The sequence below is a fragment of the Perissodus microlepis genome, chromosome 16 (genome assembly GCF_051167445.1).
Source record: "Perissodus microlepis isolate ML-2025 ecotype Zambia chromosome 16, ASM5116744v1, whole genome shotgun sequence".
NCBI classification, from domain to species: domain Eukaryota; kingdom Metazoa; phylum Chordata; class Actinopteri; order Cichliformes; family Cichlidae; genus Perissodus; species Perissodus microlepis.
The window spans coordinates 16,985,765-17,003,342 of record NC_140476.1 but is presented as its reverse complement, the minus strand read 5'-3'; the positions used below and the strand labels follow the sequence as shown (position 1 = coordinate 17,003,342).

Sequence of the window (17,578 nt, the reverse complement as noted above, 5' to 3'; positions counted from 1 at the left end):
TTCAAATTTTTCCACCAAAGCCACATATTGCAGAGTCGTACCTAATAACAATAAATAACAAAAATGTGAAGGGGGAAAAAAGAGTGTCCAGTTCAAATGAATGAAAGCATCGGTTGTTTTTAAAATGATTCACCATGCCACTGACATTTTCCCCAAAGAGAGCAATATGGTGACCTTTCCTCATGCCACATCTCCAGTTTGAGATGTGTCAGTGTGACAAATCAGATAAGGCTGAGCTAAAGCCTCAAAAAGACTGGGGAAACAGAGTCAATTATTCATGACTGTTTTGTTTTATGACAGCTACTAGAAAGCATGAAATGTTGAATTTGCCACAGGTTCTTTCTATCTATCTATCTATCTCTCTATCTATCTATCTGACATATAATTAGAATATTTATTTATACATTCAATTACTAACTGGTTACTTGTTCTATTTCAAGAATTAAAATGAACATTTTTATATATTTTAGGTTATATTTTCTGTTTAAAAAAACAGTCTGTCTCCATGTCCTTAGGTGTAAAACAATCAAACCTAACAAAACAAGGCTATGAAAGAAAAACAATATATTTAAACACAACAACAATTAAAGGTGCATAAACAAATTAAGAATGAAACGGGCTGCTAAATGACAATATACGCAATAAAAATAGAAATATGACTTTGAAAAGTAACTATCTTATAATAAACTGTTAATGATAAAAGAATTGATAGATAGAAGAAATAATTAACCGAAAATTAAACATATGCAACTTTTAATCTGCGGCTAACAATATGCTTTCTATAAACACCATCATTCGCTGAATACCACCAATATATATATATATATATATATATATATATATATATATATATATATATATATATATATATATATATATATATATATATATATATATATGTTTTTACAAATAATATGACAAGTAGAAAATTGGCATACATGTGCCAGTGATAAAGTCCAGCACAACCACCATGTCTGGACTCAGAGTAAGCATTTTTATATCTCTATAGTATAAATATTCGACTTTATAGCAAAATGATGGTCTCTGCTCTGTCTCCCTCCATTTCCTCTCTGACATCCTATCTCGGTTAGCATCCATCTTATTTGACCTTGAGCAGACCTGTGAGACTGCATGCTACTGCATCTGCTTCATATTATTAATATACATATACAGGTTTTTAATACCTTGTACAAATTATATTTTTATAACTACTTTTCTTCCAAATAAATGGACAAGACGTCACACATATATATTTGTAAAGTTTTTGTTTGTTGCTAAATTCTCACTTTCCAATGCCTTTTTCAAAATATATATATATACATTCTTCGTTAATTTGTTTATATTTGTGTGGGAACGAGTGCTCTCATAAACATAATCCACAAAACTCGCATAGTTTTATTGCTGTTCCCTTGGTAACAAGCAAACCCTTGCCCTTTTAGCCTACTGGCACTCGTGTGGATCGTACCACTTTGCGGACGTAGGGTGGGTGTCAGAAAATAGAAGTTAAAGAATGCCTACTTTTTCCCACTATATTATTATTTTAGAAATCAACTTAATGTATGAAATGTCTCTATACAATAAATTGCGCCTTACGCTCAGTTGAAACGTCATATGCTGAATTAATGGCTGTTTTCAGTCTTCGCATCGCACCCAGGGACACCCCTTTATCACACTGAACTGACGGTCGTACAGTAAGCTGTCAAAAGCTTGTTGCTTAAATCTGTGCAGCGCTACAAACTAAAGAAATTAGGTCGGAGACGTGGATGAAATAACGAGCGGTAATTCTCAGAACAGGGCGAGAAATAAAGAGGCTATTGAGAGGAAATTTCGGGAACACTTGACATATTGTTTTCGTTAGTTGGGTTGCCGTGTCCTAGCTGGTGCGTGATTGTCGTATCCTCTGGGAAGCAGCTCGTTCGTGATGATGAGGTAAGCAGGTCCTGTCTTTCTGCTACCAGTGTGGCTAATGCAAGCTAATGCATGTTAATGTGAATGTATTTCTGATTGGGTTGTAAAGCTGACACTTAAGCATCCTAGCAGTCTCAAACTGTGGTAATAAAACTGCGTGATACAAAATAGTGGCAGTTAGTTGACTGTCATTGTACTAGTAAGCCTTAAAGTATTTTCTTACAGCTTTTAATCGAAATACAGTAACACAATATGATTGTATTTGTTGTTATAGTACACCTACAGCGGTGCTTCTTATGTGCATTTCCTCGTTTACTCTGAAAATGTGACTATACATTAAAAAAAAAAGTAGACAAAATGATTCCTACCTGGGATACTCGGAAGTGCCATTAAGACAACGCCATTCATCATATTGTCAGCAGTAAGTGGCTACACCCCTGAACTGAGAAGGATGCTGAAATTATTTAAATGTTACAACTAGAACTGAAAGACAACACACACTAAACAAAAAAGGCGTATTACTATTTACATTGGGTTATTACGGGTTTTTAATACCAGCATACTGACCTGCACCTAATCCATGGTATGGAGCTAATAACTCAGGCCTGTATTTATGATAATTAACTGTAAAGAGTGTTTAGGATATACACTTATGGGCTGCATGCTCTGTAGTCATGTTTGTGCAGAAGCTTTGTGCAAGCTTACAAAATAATTTATTTCACATGCATCATTGTTCATCCCTGCAGCAGCAAACTCTGGAGGCGTGGATCAAGTGTTGAATTCCACGTTCTCCAAGTAATCAGATTGTAATCATAAATAAATGGTCAACAGGAAGTTTCACATGGCAGATCAGATTCTTGTTCCCTATTGGACAATTTCTAACTGGGAGGGTCTTCCCAGAGGCCAGCTCCCAGACAGGAAGGGGGTGGCTGGAAATGTTTTAGTCAGAGCCTGGCAGAGAGTCTGTTTTTCTTGCTGTGAAGAGAAAATCTTTAGTCACTGAATCCATGGGACAGAAAGAAGGGTAAGAGTTGTTTTTTCCTTGTCAGTATATTTAGAAGTCAGCAGCTTGAAAGTTGTGTCTCCAGCCTAGACTCCAGGAAACAAGAACAAGCATTTCAGTGCCGAATGAAGTGAGAGAGGTCGGTTTTCCTGCTCTGTTTCCTGACTTGCGCCTAAAGGAATTTGCTGCAGCGTACTGTTAGACCAAGGGTTGCTGCAAAAGAAAAGGAAGAGCAGCAGAGCAAAACAGCTTTTGGAGTGCAGTATTTACTGATAGTTTTAGTTGATCTTAGTAGGATAAAAAAATCAAATCATGCAGATTTAATCAGCTCGTGAGTTGTCCACCTTTTCTGTCTGCTCAGCAACTTCCTGTGTAGTTGCAGGTCTGACTACGCAGTTTGTGTTTGACTCCCAACCAGCTTAGCAGTATATAGAGAAGTAGAAAAAAAATGAAGTGGCTGCAATAACTGTATGACTTATAAAGTGCAATTAATGGATCCTGATGAACAAACTTTGGTGCAAATGTGTCATAACCGTGCGTGCTGTTTCAGCAAAACTCTGATTGTGTGATCTGGTGTCTTTATAAAATGCTAATGCTTTTATTTAGGCAGCATAACCTGGAAAAGAGTGAAATGTGTAGGCATAAAACATCTGTATTCCCTTTGGATTTCCCACAAAATGATGAGAAGGAGCTCCATGGTGAAAGATAAACTGATTTTTTTATGCCTCATTGCAAAATGTATGACTTGTGCTTTGCTGATTCAAACCTATTTTGTGTAGTTGTATGAGTTTAAATGGATGGCATCTGCCACTTCATTGTAATTCAGTTTATAGAGGAGGCAGACTAATGGCTTTAAATAAAGAGAGGAACAGATGTGAGGTGGTGAGTGATTTGCAGGTGTGTGCAAAGTCTCTTTTCTTGATAAAACGCTGACAGCTTTGTATGAGCTGAACTTTTATTACTTACAGAGGAGTTCTAACAATGTGAATTGTCTGCTCTGCACTATCGTCATGGGGGCATGTTGGTGCAGTGGTTACCTCACTGCTAGAAGTTCCTGGGTTTGAACCTGTCTTTCTGTGGGGAGTTTGTTCTCATATTTTACATAACATCTTAACGTATCTTAATATGCCCACTGAACAGACTAATGATACCGTAATCACAATTAAGTTTAATTTCAGTAATATCCCTGTTTTCTTTTCTTTCAGATTACAAATAGATAGTGCCTTTGAGAAGATATCTCCGACCTGAAGTTGGTTCATGTACATTGCTGCCTCTCGCTTCTTTTTTAAGTTGCAGTCTCATGCACCAACACAGGATACCTCAGCTCAAGCCCTTTGTCGCTGGTTTGCACACTTTCAGCACCTAAAAGAATGAGAAATTCAAGCCATAAAATAGAGGATAACAAGACGGAGGCTACTGACCAGCGCACATACGACAGAGTAACAATCCTGTGTTGAGATCATTGTTCACTCTCTGTGGGCGTTCTCGGCTGTGGAGTATACACTGCAGTCTCTTGCTATAAAAAACACAGCTTTCTTGTTTCTAGGATAATTTTTCTTTGATTGGCTAGTCATCTGATTTTTCTGCTCCTTCTGATGGGGGAGTCATCTGGTTGTTTTAACAAAGAAGCAGACTGTATTCAGAGCTAAAAGCTGCGATTAAGCTACAGCTTCTGGTGAATTAGTCTTTCAACAATAAGAGTGACTTTTAAAAGTTGCTTTAAAGTTAAAACTTTTGGACATGGCGTTAAATATTTCTTCAGCGAGAGACACAAAATGGCTAACTCTGGAAGTTTGTCGACAGTTTCAGCGAGGAAACTGTTCACGCAGTGATGAGGAATGCAAATTTGCTCATCCGTCGAAGAGCTGCCAAATTGAAAATGGAAGAGTCATAGCCTGCTTTGACTCATTGAAGGTAAGACATATTAATGATCTTCTATTAAGTGTCAGAAAATAATGCCCCTGTATAAAGGAGTATGAAAGTAAACTAAGACTTGCTGTTTGCTAGCAGTGTAACTGTGTACGTTACTTATATGCTTAATAATGTAGTGCTGGAAGTACGTGTCAGTTATTAGTTTATAAAAGTGAAAGAAAAATAATTATTTCTTGGGGTAGAAAAAATTCAAGCGTGCTCATTTCCCATGTTAAGTGGTGATAATAGAGAAATCAACTGTTAGCATCACTGTTGTATAGTCAGGTGTAAGTTTAATATTGAATTCTCAGAGCCCCTCAGTGCATTAACCCCCCCCCCCCAAGCATCCAGCCTCATTTCCCATATTGCTCTACTATTTGTGAAATCATAGGTAATACCACTATTTCCCTAAGATTGTACGGTAAAATCTAATCACTTATCCAGAGGATTTAGGTGATAGAAGAAGAAAAAAAATCTGGCAGCCAGATGGATTACAGTCAGTTTATTCTCCTGCTTGCTCAGTTTCCCTGAATGAGGTGGGGGCATCCTTAATCCACTCTCACACATTCACCATCACACCAAAATCCAGCTTTGCCTCCAGGACTATCCTCATGTTGACTCATCTCCTTACCACCTTGCTACAAGTTTATACATAGCTCGCCTGTAACTCCCGTGGACATGGGCCTGAATGCATTCATAGAATGAATCTACTTCATTCCTTCATATAAAAACATTTATTGTTCATCTTGATTATTATGAGTGTCGGTGAGCTGCACCACTCTGCAGTCCGTCATCCCTTTTCATAAACTAATCATCCCTCTTTGGTATGGTAGGTCCAGCCTGCTGGCTAAAAAAGCGACCGGGGTCTTCATTCAGAAATCTAATTGACACATTCAGATGCCAACAGAATAATGGAACAACAGATTAATTGGGTGCATATCTGAAAGGGGGGTATTATTAGTTCAGACATTGGCTTTATGTTGTAGATAAGTGGCACCAAGCACTTTTCAACTTATCAAAGTGATTAGAGGTTTCCATAATATTTATTTTACTGCAAAGTAGTCGGACAGAAATCTGTAATTTCCTTTGTAAAAGATTGTATTACATTTTGCTCATAAAATATTAGGGTGAGAACAGCTCTCTGCTTTGAAAAGAAAAGCTACAACTGCAACTATCTGCATTACCTTCATATTGATTAATATGGAAATTTAATGATCATAATTATAATAGATTTGAATAGATCCTTTCAAGAAACTCAAGAAAGAGTATAAATAAATTATATTCATATATAAAAATGATCTAAACTGATTGTCTTGTTCACAAGTAAAATGCTTGTTTTATTTGACCAACAAGCAAATATTTTTCAAAACTACTAAATTTACTGTTACATGAGATAAAGGATACCCTAAAATGCCTTATTTATGATTTTTATTTGTCAAATTAGCTGAAGATTTTCTAACAAATGTTCATTCGTTGCTCTAAATAAAATGTGCAGTTTACTCAGAGCCAGACTAAAATGTTTTTTCAACAGGGTACCTTAAGGGGAGTGTAGAGTTTCTACTGGAATTTCGAGAATGAATGTCAAGCTGTGCTTTTCCAATTTTTAGGAACTCTGTCTAACTATGTCAAAGTTTACAATGATGTTTTGTAGTATTGAGCCCTTGTTTGCTTAGTGAGAGCTAGCCATTCAGAGACGTGTTTTCCTCGTATTTTTCTGTTGGCTTTCCTGCTGACGTTGTTGCCATACGATTTTTGTTCAATTCAGGGTTGTGAGTGAGAAGGACATGTCAAAACAATTACTGTTAACTTTCCCATTCACCAGTGAATCCTAACACAATTAATGTCATCATATTGAAGAATATGCACACTCTTTGGTATTGTAAGTAGATCCTTGTGGCTTCTAATAAAGCACCCAACAGTACTGTTGATGTCCAGATGTAGCTGATTCCTTTTGCTTGCTGTTTCTACAGTTTTATTGTAGGCGATACGTTTTTGTTATATATCAGGGCTAAAGTTCAGTACCAGCAGGCATTGCTTCTGAAAATTTTCTAGGGCTAGATGCTGAAGATATAAAGTCAAGTCATTCCTTGGTTGTTGTATCTCCTTGTTTGGTTCATTTTGTGAGTACTACATTTTTTCTTTATAGATAAGACAAATTAATAACCAGTATTCAGAATATATATTAATGTCAGAAGAAATTTAAATGAGCAGACATGAGTCTGAGAATTTGAATATATAGGAGAGAGAACGCTCATCTCTTATTAGGTTAATATAAATGCCTGAGTGGCAGGGATGGCTTTGATTGGCTCATATTGAGGGTAAAATAAATAAATAAAGTGTTTTTCAGGTTTTATATTTAGGCTTAAAAAGAAACCGCTGAAATATACCACCGTTAAGGCTAAGTGAGTAAAAACAAAACCTGTGTAATTAGCCAATGCATGTTTTAATGCACAGTATATGCTGCACAAGTGTTGCATTCAAAGCTGATGTTCAGTGACTGTGCAATGATTGATTTTGCATAGTAGGCGGGTCGGGTATGATTGAGAATTGTGGAGTCTGTGAAATTTTCATGGGAAAAATTATTTAACCCGCTGATTAACACTTCTGAGTACCAGCTCTGATCTGATCTGTGAGAGTCTAAATAAAGGATGTAATGCAACACATAATCTGCAGCAGTTTATTCTTTTGCATTTTTCAACACTAACTGTCTGCACTACAAGTAAAGTCTTGTGCCTGACTCAAGAAATTTTTGACATCCATCATTGCAATGTAAAATGCTTTATTCTAGCCACGACTAGCTGTCACATCATGCAACACAGCACCGCTGACAGTGGAGCCTGAGTGGGAGAGCTGTGGAGAAAAAACATGTTGACGATTACATTTCTTTGAGACAATCTTACAGGATTTTGATGAAAACAAAACATTCATTTTTTCTCTCAGTCTTTTGATTCAGCAACATTTTTATTCTATCAGATTGTAAAATGTCTTTATGATATGAATGAAAATGCTTCTATTTCACTTTATATTTTCTCTGAATGCAGGGCAGATGCTCAAGAGAAAACTGCAAGTACCTTCATCCACCTTCACACTTAAAAACCCAGTTAGAGATAAATGGGCGCAACAACCTCATCCAGCAGAAGACTGCAGCAGCCGTGCTTGCCCAGCAGATGCAGCTCATGATCCCTGGACCCAGCCTGCAGCCTGTGGTAAAGTCCTGGTTCAGGAGGAATTTTAAGTCAGTGTGATGTTGATGGATGGCAGTCTCACACATAATATGTATGCTCTTCCCTCATAGCCAACATTTACGCAGGGACTTGGCACAAACGCTGGTCTCGGTTATGGTTCATACATGACACCATTAAGCCATGGAATGAGCCTCATTCCTTCAGACATCCTCTCCAGCACTCCGGTTCTTGTTCCAGGGAGTTCACCTGTCTCAGTCCAGTGCTCCTCCTCTTCCTCCTCCTCTTCCTCTTCTTCTCCCTCACAGAAGCTTCAGCGTTCAGACAAACTAGAGGTATTCATGCACACCAAGGCGTGACTTCACATAAAAATACATTAGCGCTTATGCGGTTTCACATAATCTGGCTACACATTTAAAAGCTGAACTCCTCTTGCTCCTCTCAGGTGTGTCGTGAGTTTCAGCGAGGAAACTGTGCAAGAGGGGAGACAGATTGCCGCTTTGCTCATCCCAGTGACAGCCCAATGATTGACACCATGGATAACACTGTTACTGTTTGCATGGACTACATCAAGAGTCGCTGTTCCAGGGAGAAGTGCAAGTATTTTCACCCGCCTGCACACTTGCAGGCCAAAATCAAATCCAGTCAACAACAAGTCAATCAGACAGCAGTGGCAGCACAGGCCGCAGCTGCAGCTGTGGTAAGTCAGAGTGTTATGCTTCTGATGATTGATAAAGTGTTCATCGTTGTTCTGTCTATGAAATTGCTGAATGTGGAGTGCTGCATATTTGTAAGCATTTGTAATGGTACATTCAGTGAAGTTGAATAGAAGCTCCTCTCAAAACTTTAAGCAGCAACTCCTGAAGTAGTTTAATATCAAAGAAATGCACCAGTATTTTTTTTTAATAAAACTTCTTTTCAACTTAAAGGTCACAATATTGATTTCCTATGTAAAACTTCAGACAGTTGAATCTGACACCTTCCTCTCACAGATTTATATGGTCTAAAGCGCGAGGATGCAGTTTTGCATTTGGAGGTTTTGCATTAGAGCTGTGCATTATTTTCTTTAATTTAAGAACTATTGAGGGTTATACACTGCCTAATTTGGGGCATACATCAGATGCTTCATATGCGGTACACATATATTAAGTTAACTGAGAAATGTTCCTGATGGACTGAGCTGCATAAAGCAGTGCATAAAACAGACAGATCTATTACATAGTCTTAGCAATTTTAAATTGATCCCCTTCATTAAGTCTTACAGCTACAATTTTTCTTGGATTGTTTTTAAATTGCGTCATTAAGTAGCATTAAATAACCTTTAAATGTAATGCACAATCAGGCTTCTCACAATTTCTATTAACTTTTCTTTAGTGCAATATTAAAGCCACATTGGCTCACTAAATTATGCTTCTTTGGCCTCCATTCTACTTAAAAATCATGTCTAGCATACATCATCTTTTATGGTTAATTCTTTTCCATACATTTTTATTTAGGTTGTAGTTTAAGTTGTTAGTTGTTCTTATGTACTGTACAAGTTAAGGAGACATCTGTAATTCAAAAGCTTTAGTGTGAATGCAGTAAATGGAGCTCCACATTCTGTGCTTTATGACATCAGGTGCATGGTTGTTTTAGCTTTTGATTTGTGGTACTGCCTTTGCTACCTTCATAAAACCAAGCCATCTTTCATTTAATTATGAAACTGTTAAGTGCTTGCTGTGCATTATATCAGTATCCTGCACTTGGAGTCATAAAACCAGCGTGTTCCAAAATCCTATTGTGTGCATAGTAGGTTTTGTTAATATTTTAATATCTTTCATTTTAAGCATTGTTCTCAAACTTGACGTATAGTTTAAGGCTATTACACCCTTGTTATTATAAGTCTTTGTTGCCAAAATGATTCATTAACTGTACATGTTGACCTACTAATTAAGGAATCTTTAGTTTAATGTGTCCTTACTGTGCATGAATATTGTGTTTTATGTGGTATACTACATTCAGGTTATTTTTGTTTTGTTTTCCCCTTCTCACCTATCCACAATGCTGTCCTCCATGATGCACCTCTGCTTGCTGTTACCTGTATGTTAATACGCTTGAATCCCATTGGCCCACTGCCATCATGTGCTCGCTGCCTGCTATTAAAAGACTCAGTCGACTGCCAAAGCAATGAAGCGACCCCTCGAGGCAACTGTAGACCTGGTACTTTCACCTTTTGCTTTGCATGTAGCTATTGATTGTACTGTGAGAACTTTTCATTTTTGTCATTGGGGTTTACGGCTTCTTCAAGTCTTATATTGGCCTTCTGTACATGATCTGTCAGCATGGGTATTTTTAAGTGCTCAAGTTGTCAAATAAGTTTTGGTAAATACATTACTCCAGTCATATCTGTGGTAGTTTTTTTTTCATTGTGTCATCTTTATATTTTAGTCATGTGTATCATTTTTTAAACATAAATACTAACATATCCTTTTAAAGGTGTGCGTAACAGAAATATGGGAAGTGTCTTATTGCCTCTTGTCCCTTTCCAGGCCTTTCCCCATAGTGTTCTGCAACCCCTACCAAAGAGACCAGTTCTTGAGAAGAGCAGCTGGGCCGGCTCTCTCCTCAGCCCCAGTTTGTTGCACTACCAGCAGGCTCTGGCCAGCTCACAGACTCTGCAGCAGCCCACTGCAGCATTTTATCCCACAGGTGAGCTTCCAAACCTGCTATGACTCCATGGCTAAGCTAGATTTCCGTGTCTGTCTCAGTGCTTATTGCCATCAGATATTGTTCGCAAATATCACATCATGTATTACTGTTACTTAACTGAAGAAATTTGCAGGATCAGCAGCACTCTTTGTGAACAGGTCTGTTATATCAAAGCTTTCAAAAAGGGTGTGACTCTTAATCCTTACACTAACAGGTTTTTGACATGTCACTGCAAGATTCTTGGCTTTATCATAGCTTATAATTAAACTTTGTTAAACTCATATTACGAAAAGTAAGACTGTTATGAAAAACAGTTGCTCTCAGTTACTCCAGTAGAACCAGTAAACTATTAAAGATTGAAGCAGTGGTTACAAAGCAAATTGATGACCTCTTAACAACCAGGGCAGGTTCTTCAAGGCAACAGGTGTGCTATATGTCAGTTGGCAAGTCATGGTCATAGACACACCTATATGGGGAGAAATTTGCCTCAAAGAATTACAAATGTGTACAGTATGATACACACGCACACATACATTTAACCTGACTAAATACTGATCATTTACACACAATTTGTTAAGTTCAGCTTCACGAATCGGATAATTTTCTGTGTATACAAATGTCTAAAACTACACGTAACATCCCTCTCGCTCACTTACAAAACCACGTGAACGAATCGCCTAATATGCACAGATCACATCGCATGCACACGTGGGCTTTTGAGACACATTTCACAAGGTCAGCTTTGCACAGATCCATATATGTAAGCTGTGTTCATGCTCTGGTGTAAAATTGGGATTTTCTCTGTTTTCTTTTGGTGGGGGGGGGGGGGGGGGGGGGGGGGGTCTTGTGTGTCATACTGTACATATTTGTAACCTTTTTGAGGCAATTTCTCTCCATACACCTACACCTCACCTAATGCGACCAGTGTAAATGTCTGGTTTGAAAAGGTCTGTTTGCTTGCAGAAATTTCTCTTAAATGTATTCTACGTTAATGCGCCTGTTTTGTAGATGGAGTGTGTTACTCAGCTTGTATCCATCAGAACAAAACAATGCTGCATTAACACAATGGGCCTGTTTAATAAAGTAAAGATCTGTTTATGTGGGCTTACACCAGTATTGACCATATTAATGTATGTCGATTTTGATAAAGACCTTTTCTTTTTTCACCTGTAAATCACACAGGTTCTCTGTTGTGCATGACTCCAGCTAATGGCATTGGTAGGTGCCTCCTCCATGTTCTTCTTTAACCATGTCCTTTTGTAGTAAAGAATACATTACTTTGTCTGGATAAGGTAGAGTATACTTACTATTAACGGATGAGAAATCAACCCTTTGAATCAGGACTCTGGATGAGAACAACAACTGAAAAAAACAAGAGATTATTTTAGTTTTTTAGTAAACATTTTTACCTTTATGTTTCATTTTTTGCCTTTCTGATCAGAGCCCTGTATGTATATATGCTTGTAAAATTATTTTAAATAATCAAAGCGCAGTAAAGAAATGTAAGCACTTTTGGTTTATTCTGGATTGTGATTAGGAAATTTGATCAGCATCCCATAGATTTACCTCATAGTTTATGCTCTTTAATGTTTTGTATTAATAGTAAAACTCTGTAAATGTTGTATTTAAAAAAACAAAACAACAACAAACAAACACATTGATCACCTCTGGTGGCATAGCTTTACATGCCATATCTTGTGGGATGCCAGATTATGGACAGATTTCCTAATTTTATCTCTTATCAGCCCTCCTTTTATGTTTTTCCCCTGCTGTCTCGCTTTGCTGTGTGATCACATGCCATCTGCTGGTCTAACCCAATGATGGCTTGCTGCTAATGTCATTTTGTATTTGCTTGGCAAGAGAGAGAGATACATTGCTATGGTTACCATAATGCTCCACCTCCCTTTTCATTGCTTTCATGGTTCCCTTCCTGAAAAAGTCCCCATGATGTACAGTGCTACGCCTGCTACTGTCTCTGCAGCAACTACTCCCGCCACAAGTGTCCCCTACGCAGCAACAGCACCAACCAATCAGGTTTGCTCCTTTTTAAAGCTTTCTGTCATAAATCCTTGAGCTCTAAATAAGTGCTTCATCTTTCAATCAGGGGAGTTGCTTCATCAGCGTAGAGATGCCCGGCTTGCATTGCAGCATTAAGCTTTCGTGTACCTCGTAGACCAACTAGGCTGCATCTCATCCTTTCCTTTAGAAACAAAACATATTTCTAGCTCTTCCATCTGCAAACTGTGGTGTCGCTTATATTCTCTATTGCATGTTTTATGCTTTGGTTGATGTCAGTGTCTTTTCCAACACAAGCTACAGTATATAGGACTTAACCATACAGTTCTTGATATTGGTTATGCTGACTTTCTGTGTGCAACGTCTTAATATAAGATTTTTATTATTCGTGTAATAAAAAATGTTATTCACATTTCCTCAATTGGCTAGTTTGAAACATTTAATATTAGGATTGACAGAGTAAATCTAAAGTATTTGGTATTCTTTATTTTGATTACTGTTGTCCCTTTTTAATGTTTAATGAATGAAGTCATATGCACATACGGATAAGTTAGTATTTAAACTTTGTCATGACCACTGGCATAAAAGTGTGGAGCTAAGCCAGAGTCAAAAGTTTTATTCATTTGAAAAGTCTTTTGAAACTGAAATTCTAAGTTTTGATATTTAAAATTTAAAAAAAAAAACTGTTTAAAAAAAGAACAACCAAAAGAATGATTTTATTTTGAATAAATTTGTTTGCATTTTTTTTTATTAATTTTGTTAGAGTTTACGTTTATTTTTTTATTTTACATCTGATTTGATCATTTTCCGATTTTTAACCCTGATTTTGTGTTGTGGGCATGTATGAAGGGGGAGAGGTGGGTGTAGACTGATGATTGACAGCTTCTGTGTCACATTTGTTACAAGTTTAAAATGAGCATTTTGATGGAAGATGGTCATCACTCCTTTACAGGATGCTGCCGGCACCAGCCAACAGGTAAGAAACATGGTTTCCTGGATTATCCTATGATTGACTATATTGATGAGTGAATGTTTGTAACATATTGATATTGCAGGTGCTATGAACTCTTTTACATTAGGTTTAAATAAGGTGGGGGGGATTCTAATTTCAATATAATGTACAGAAATGAACAGATGACTTTTAGAGTTCTCTACTGAGTTCATAGCTTTTTTGCAACCTACCACCCAATCAGATAACAGTATTCCTTGTTGTAGGGGTAAATTTTTTCCCCACATGTATGTATATCAATATGTTTCAAATATTGACCCATCAATATAGTCCATTATAGCACAATCTGAAACTGTGGCTGGTGCCGGCAGCATCCCGTGAAGGAACAGTGACCATCTTCAGCCAAAATGCTCATTTTAAACTTGTAACCAACGTGACACAGGGCTTTCAATCACTAGTCTACACGCACCCTTCCCCTTTGATACACAGCCACAACACAAAATCACGGTCAAAAGTCTGACACTGGAAAAAAAGGGTTTGAAGCTGATAAATAGTTGAAACTGTTTTTAAAAATGCGTAAAACAATTTATTCAATGTGTAAAATAATTCATTTGATTGTTTAAACACATTTTTTAATATCAAAACTTATCATTTCAGTTCCAAATCACTTTTGCAAATCAATAAAACTTTTAACCTTAAATTAGCTCCAAGGTCAAGCCCCATTTTTACAAAACTATGTATCAAGAGGATAAAGTTCATTTCACTTAAACTTTGTATTTTCATACCACTTAAGAGTGAGAAGTGAGTTCCTTAATAATCTTTGTCTTGTAACAAAGGCGATTGTAAAGTATACCTGTTGTGTGAAACTACTCAGTGACTTGTCTTTGCCTCCGAAACAGATCATCCTCAAGTAACCGCCAGAAACAGAAGCCAGTGCCGTGTTGCTGCTGTTAAGGGTCCCGGGCAGCCGTTCTGTAAATATTCTGTTAACAATACACACAAAATACAAGAGGCTGCATGTGGATAACATCGCCGACTTTATCTGACATTATGATGATGATGATGATGATACATTACATGCAGTTATAATGAACCTCTACATTATACTGTAATAGGTGTCAGAGAGATTGTTATTGTACACGCCTTTGCACCTGCTAACATGCACCTTCAACAATCAATGTGCATTATTTATTTGTTTCCTAAACTAATTCTGATAGGGTTATGAGTGCATTTAGCCACCAATCAAACTTAAATACAATAGATGCTACAGAGAAGTAAACTGGCAGTAGTGGCATAAAACTAAATGAGATGGTAAACAACAGAGATGTTTTAAATAATGTAAATATTTGAATCAGTTCTCAGTCTGTAGACAGTACCTGTTAATGTCAGGTGTAAAAGCGTCCTATATTGTAGATTATATTGCAGTTTTATCATCATCATATTCTTTATTGAATGTGTTATTTAAACTAAGAAAGTTTTGTTTTTGATGATAATGATTGCTCATCTAGTGCCAGATTTAACTTTTAATCAAAGAGAAAAGCACTTAATTTAACTTTAAACTTAACAAAAAATTGTGTATATAAAAAAAATGTAATCTAACAGCAGGTTTATGGATGTCCCTTTAAAAATGCTCTGAGTCCCTCTATACTTCACCCAGAGTAATGGATCAGTGCTCCACCTCCTGGTGTGCCTTTGCATTACATATACAGATTGTTTTCTGTCTTTTCTGAGAGAAATGAAATGTTTTATCCGTTCAAAGCAATTTTGTTTTTCTAATTTAACACCTCTTTAGTAAATGTGCATTATTGCTCAAGACAATTGCTGACTCACTGATGGATCTGTAAATACTTTTCACTTGTTCAAGTTGATATAGTCTCCACAGCCATGAAAGTCAGCTCAGTAAGAGTATGAAATTACTGCTGCTCATATTCAAACTAAAGCTCTTGTGATCCTGTGAGGGTTGCGTGTTGAGTAGTGTCTCAACTGTTAGTCTTAATGTTGCAGTCACTTGTCAGTACTGTATTAATCGAAGGTTACAAGTGCCTAAACAGTTGTGCATGCAATGATTAAGTATATTTTAAAAGGTTTGTGTGGAAAAACACTCAGAAAATCTATTCCACTTAAGACATATACATTAGGATTAAATTTACGTGTTTTTGCAATACCATGTAAATGCAGTGGTATTGTGTGTGTGGACCTGTTAATTAGGCTTACAGTTTGTTTTCACTGATGCTTTAATGTGTATGTTATTCAATTTAATTTGATTTTCTTTCATTTTTTCGACATGAAATTAGCAAAAAGGGCAAAATACTTTTGTAGTAAAGTAGAAGGAGGCAAACATTTGGTGACATGTAGTCATGAGAGATTGACGCGGCATGATGCAGTTACTCATTGCTGTCTACTATTTAGCAGCAGACAGGGTGGGCATTGTGTCTGATTAAGAGAAATATTGTTTCTTTCTTTTATTAGAATTTTAGTTATCTATTTTGCAAACAAGGTGTACAAATAGAAACCTTTCATTGAATCTTTTGCATTTCTTCACTTTTTTATTATATATTTTCCTTGTGATGTTTTACATGTCAATAGAATTTACAAGCATAATTTTACTGGTGTAACATTAGTTCAAAATAGTTTTAACATGTATTCTTTTATTTTGTGATGAATGCAATTTATTAAAATTACTTTAGGTCTGCTGAGGGTTTCTCAAAGGACCTTGATCTGTTAGCCTATTAAAAGCGGTCTTGTGTCCAGGGATTGATGTTGGACAAAGGAGAAATTTAAAGCAATTCATCCTTTTTGCTGCCTGTAAGGGACAACAAGCCTTTGTATGACCAAGGCCATAGGATTGATTTTTATGTACAAAAGTGCATCGTACAGGACATGTTTTCCAAAAAAGAAAAGAAGTAATTTTCATAATGGTGTAACAGTAGTTTGTCATTTATTGTCTGATTTGTTGCTGAGGGCAATCCCAAGTTGCAGTGATGAAAACTGTATTTTGGTAGGTGGTAGATTAGCTGTATCTCCTCACAGTAATTAGATTACTTGGAAGAAACTTGGATATTTAACTTTATTATTATATGGTGAAACACTGTGGGTAAAACAGTGCATAAAAGAGAACTTTTGAAATGTTAGTTTTGTGTTTGTTAAGGCTTCCCTCTGCATGTTGAGCACCAAACTTAAAAATGTATTTGGCTTTCAAAATATAATTGCTTTAAAAGTTTAGACTGCTATTAGACATACAATATTTCCCCACTTATTTATTTTACTTAAAGGCATGTTTTTGAATGTTTGTGTTATGTTATGGCAAAACGTTTGAATGTCATGGATCCACCTGCACACAGAGGTTGTTTGAGATCTCGCCCAGTCAAAAAGATGTGAACAGTAAGAATGTTTGGTCTGACTGACTGATGGAAACACTTCTCATAAGCACTTTTTCTACAGTCAGACAACTGAGAAGACAGGCTTTGTGTGAACTTTGCCTTACCTTTGGTGTATTACTGAGTCTGTATTTGTTCACTAATTATGATTTCTATGTCGTCTAATAAATAGAATAAACTTCACTGAACCTTTCTCTTAAATTAAGATACACACATTTCGAACATGAGGACATTATTACATTGTAACGACACCTGAAATAGCTGATATTGATTGGCTTGTGGGGTTGGCTAGCATTTTATTGCAACCTGTCATATTTAAACACTGAAGCTTCTGGTTAAGATGTCACGCAACAGCTATTTGGATCCATCCTGGTCTGAATGCAAACATTTTCCCCAAAAGTAATTGTGTATAATTAAACATTTCTTGTGGATATTTTTTGTTCCTGTAAATTCTAAATTGTGTACAATCTGATATTAAATATACATAAATAAATATATGAATGTCGTGTAAATGCCATCCTGTGAGCTCTGTTTAATTTCGCAA

The 17,578-nt window shown here is 36.6% G+C and overlaps 1 protein-coding gene across 6 annotated transcripts; it reads left to right on the top strand.

The window, feature by feature from the left end:
• The first annotated feature begins 1,652 nt into the window (after window positions 1-1,652).
• Window positions 1,653-17,551, top strand: LOC146370667 (muscleblind-like protein 2a). 6 transcript variants are annotated; one of them, XM_084954629.1, is made up of 10 exons: window positions 1,653-1,929; window positions 4,117-4,825; window positions 7,864-8,028; window positions 8,118-8,339; window positions 8,450-8,704; window positions 10,150-10,203; window positions 10,533-10,692; window positions 11,875-11,910; window positions 12,674-12,726; window positions 14,557-14,673. In XM_084954629.1, exons 2-10 carry the CDS (start codon window positions 4,652-4,654, stop codon window positions 14,569-14,571), a joined length of 1,134 nt encoding a protein of 377 aa, XP_084810755.1. In that variant the 5' UTR covers window positions 1,653-1,929; window positions 4,117-4,651; the 3' UTR covers window positions 14,572-14,673. The 6 variants fall into 6 exon arrangements, with proteins under 6 accessions (XP_084810755.1, XP_084810752.1, XP_084810750.1 ...); XM_084954626.1 differs by having other exon boundaries at window positions 12,632-12,726; XM_084954624.1 differs by lacking the exon at window positions 12,674-12,726 and having other exon boundaries at window positions 14,557-17,551.
• The last annotated feature ends 27 nt before the right edge of the window (window positions 17,552-17,578 follow it).

Excerpts from the sequence above, each read along its gene's own strand:
- LOC146370667 (XM_084954624.1), top strand. The coding sequence starts at position 4,652 with ATGGCGTTAAATATTTCTTCAGCGAGAGACACAAAATGGCTAACTCTG. Across the intron at positions 10,693-11,874 it reads TGCAGCATTTTATCCCACAG|GTTCTCTGTTGTGCATGACT; the intron begins GTGAGCTTCCAA and ends TAAATCACACAG. Across the intron at positions 11,911-14,556 it reads GACTCCAGCTAATGGCATTG|ATCATCCTCAAGTAACCGCC; the intron begins GTAGGTGCCTCC and ends CCTCCGAAACAG.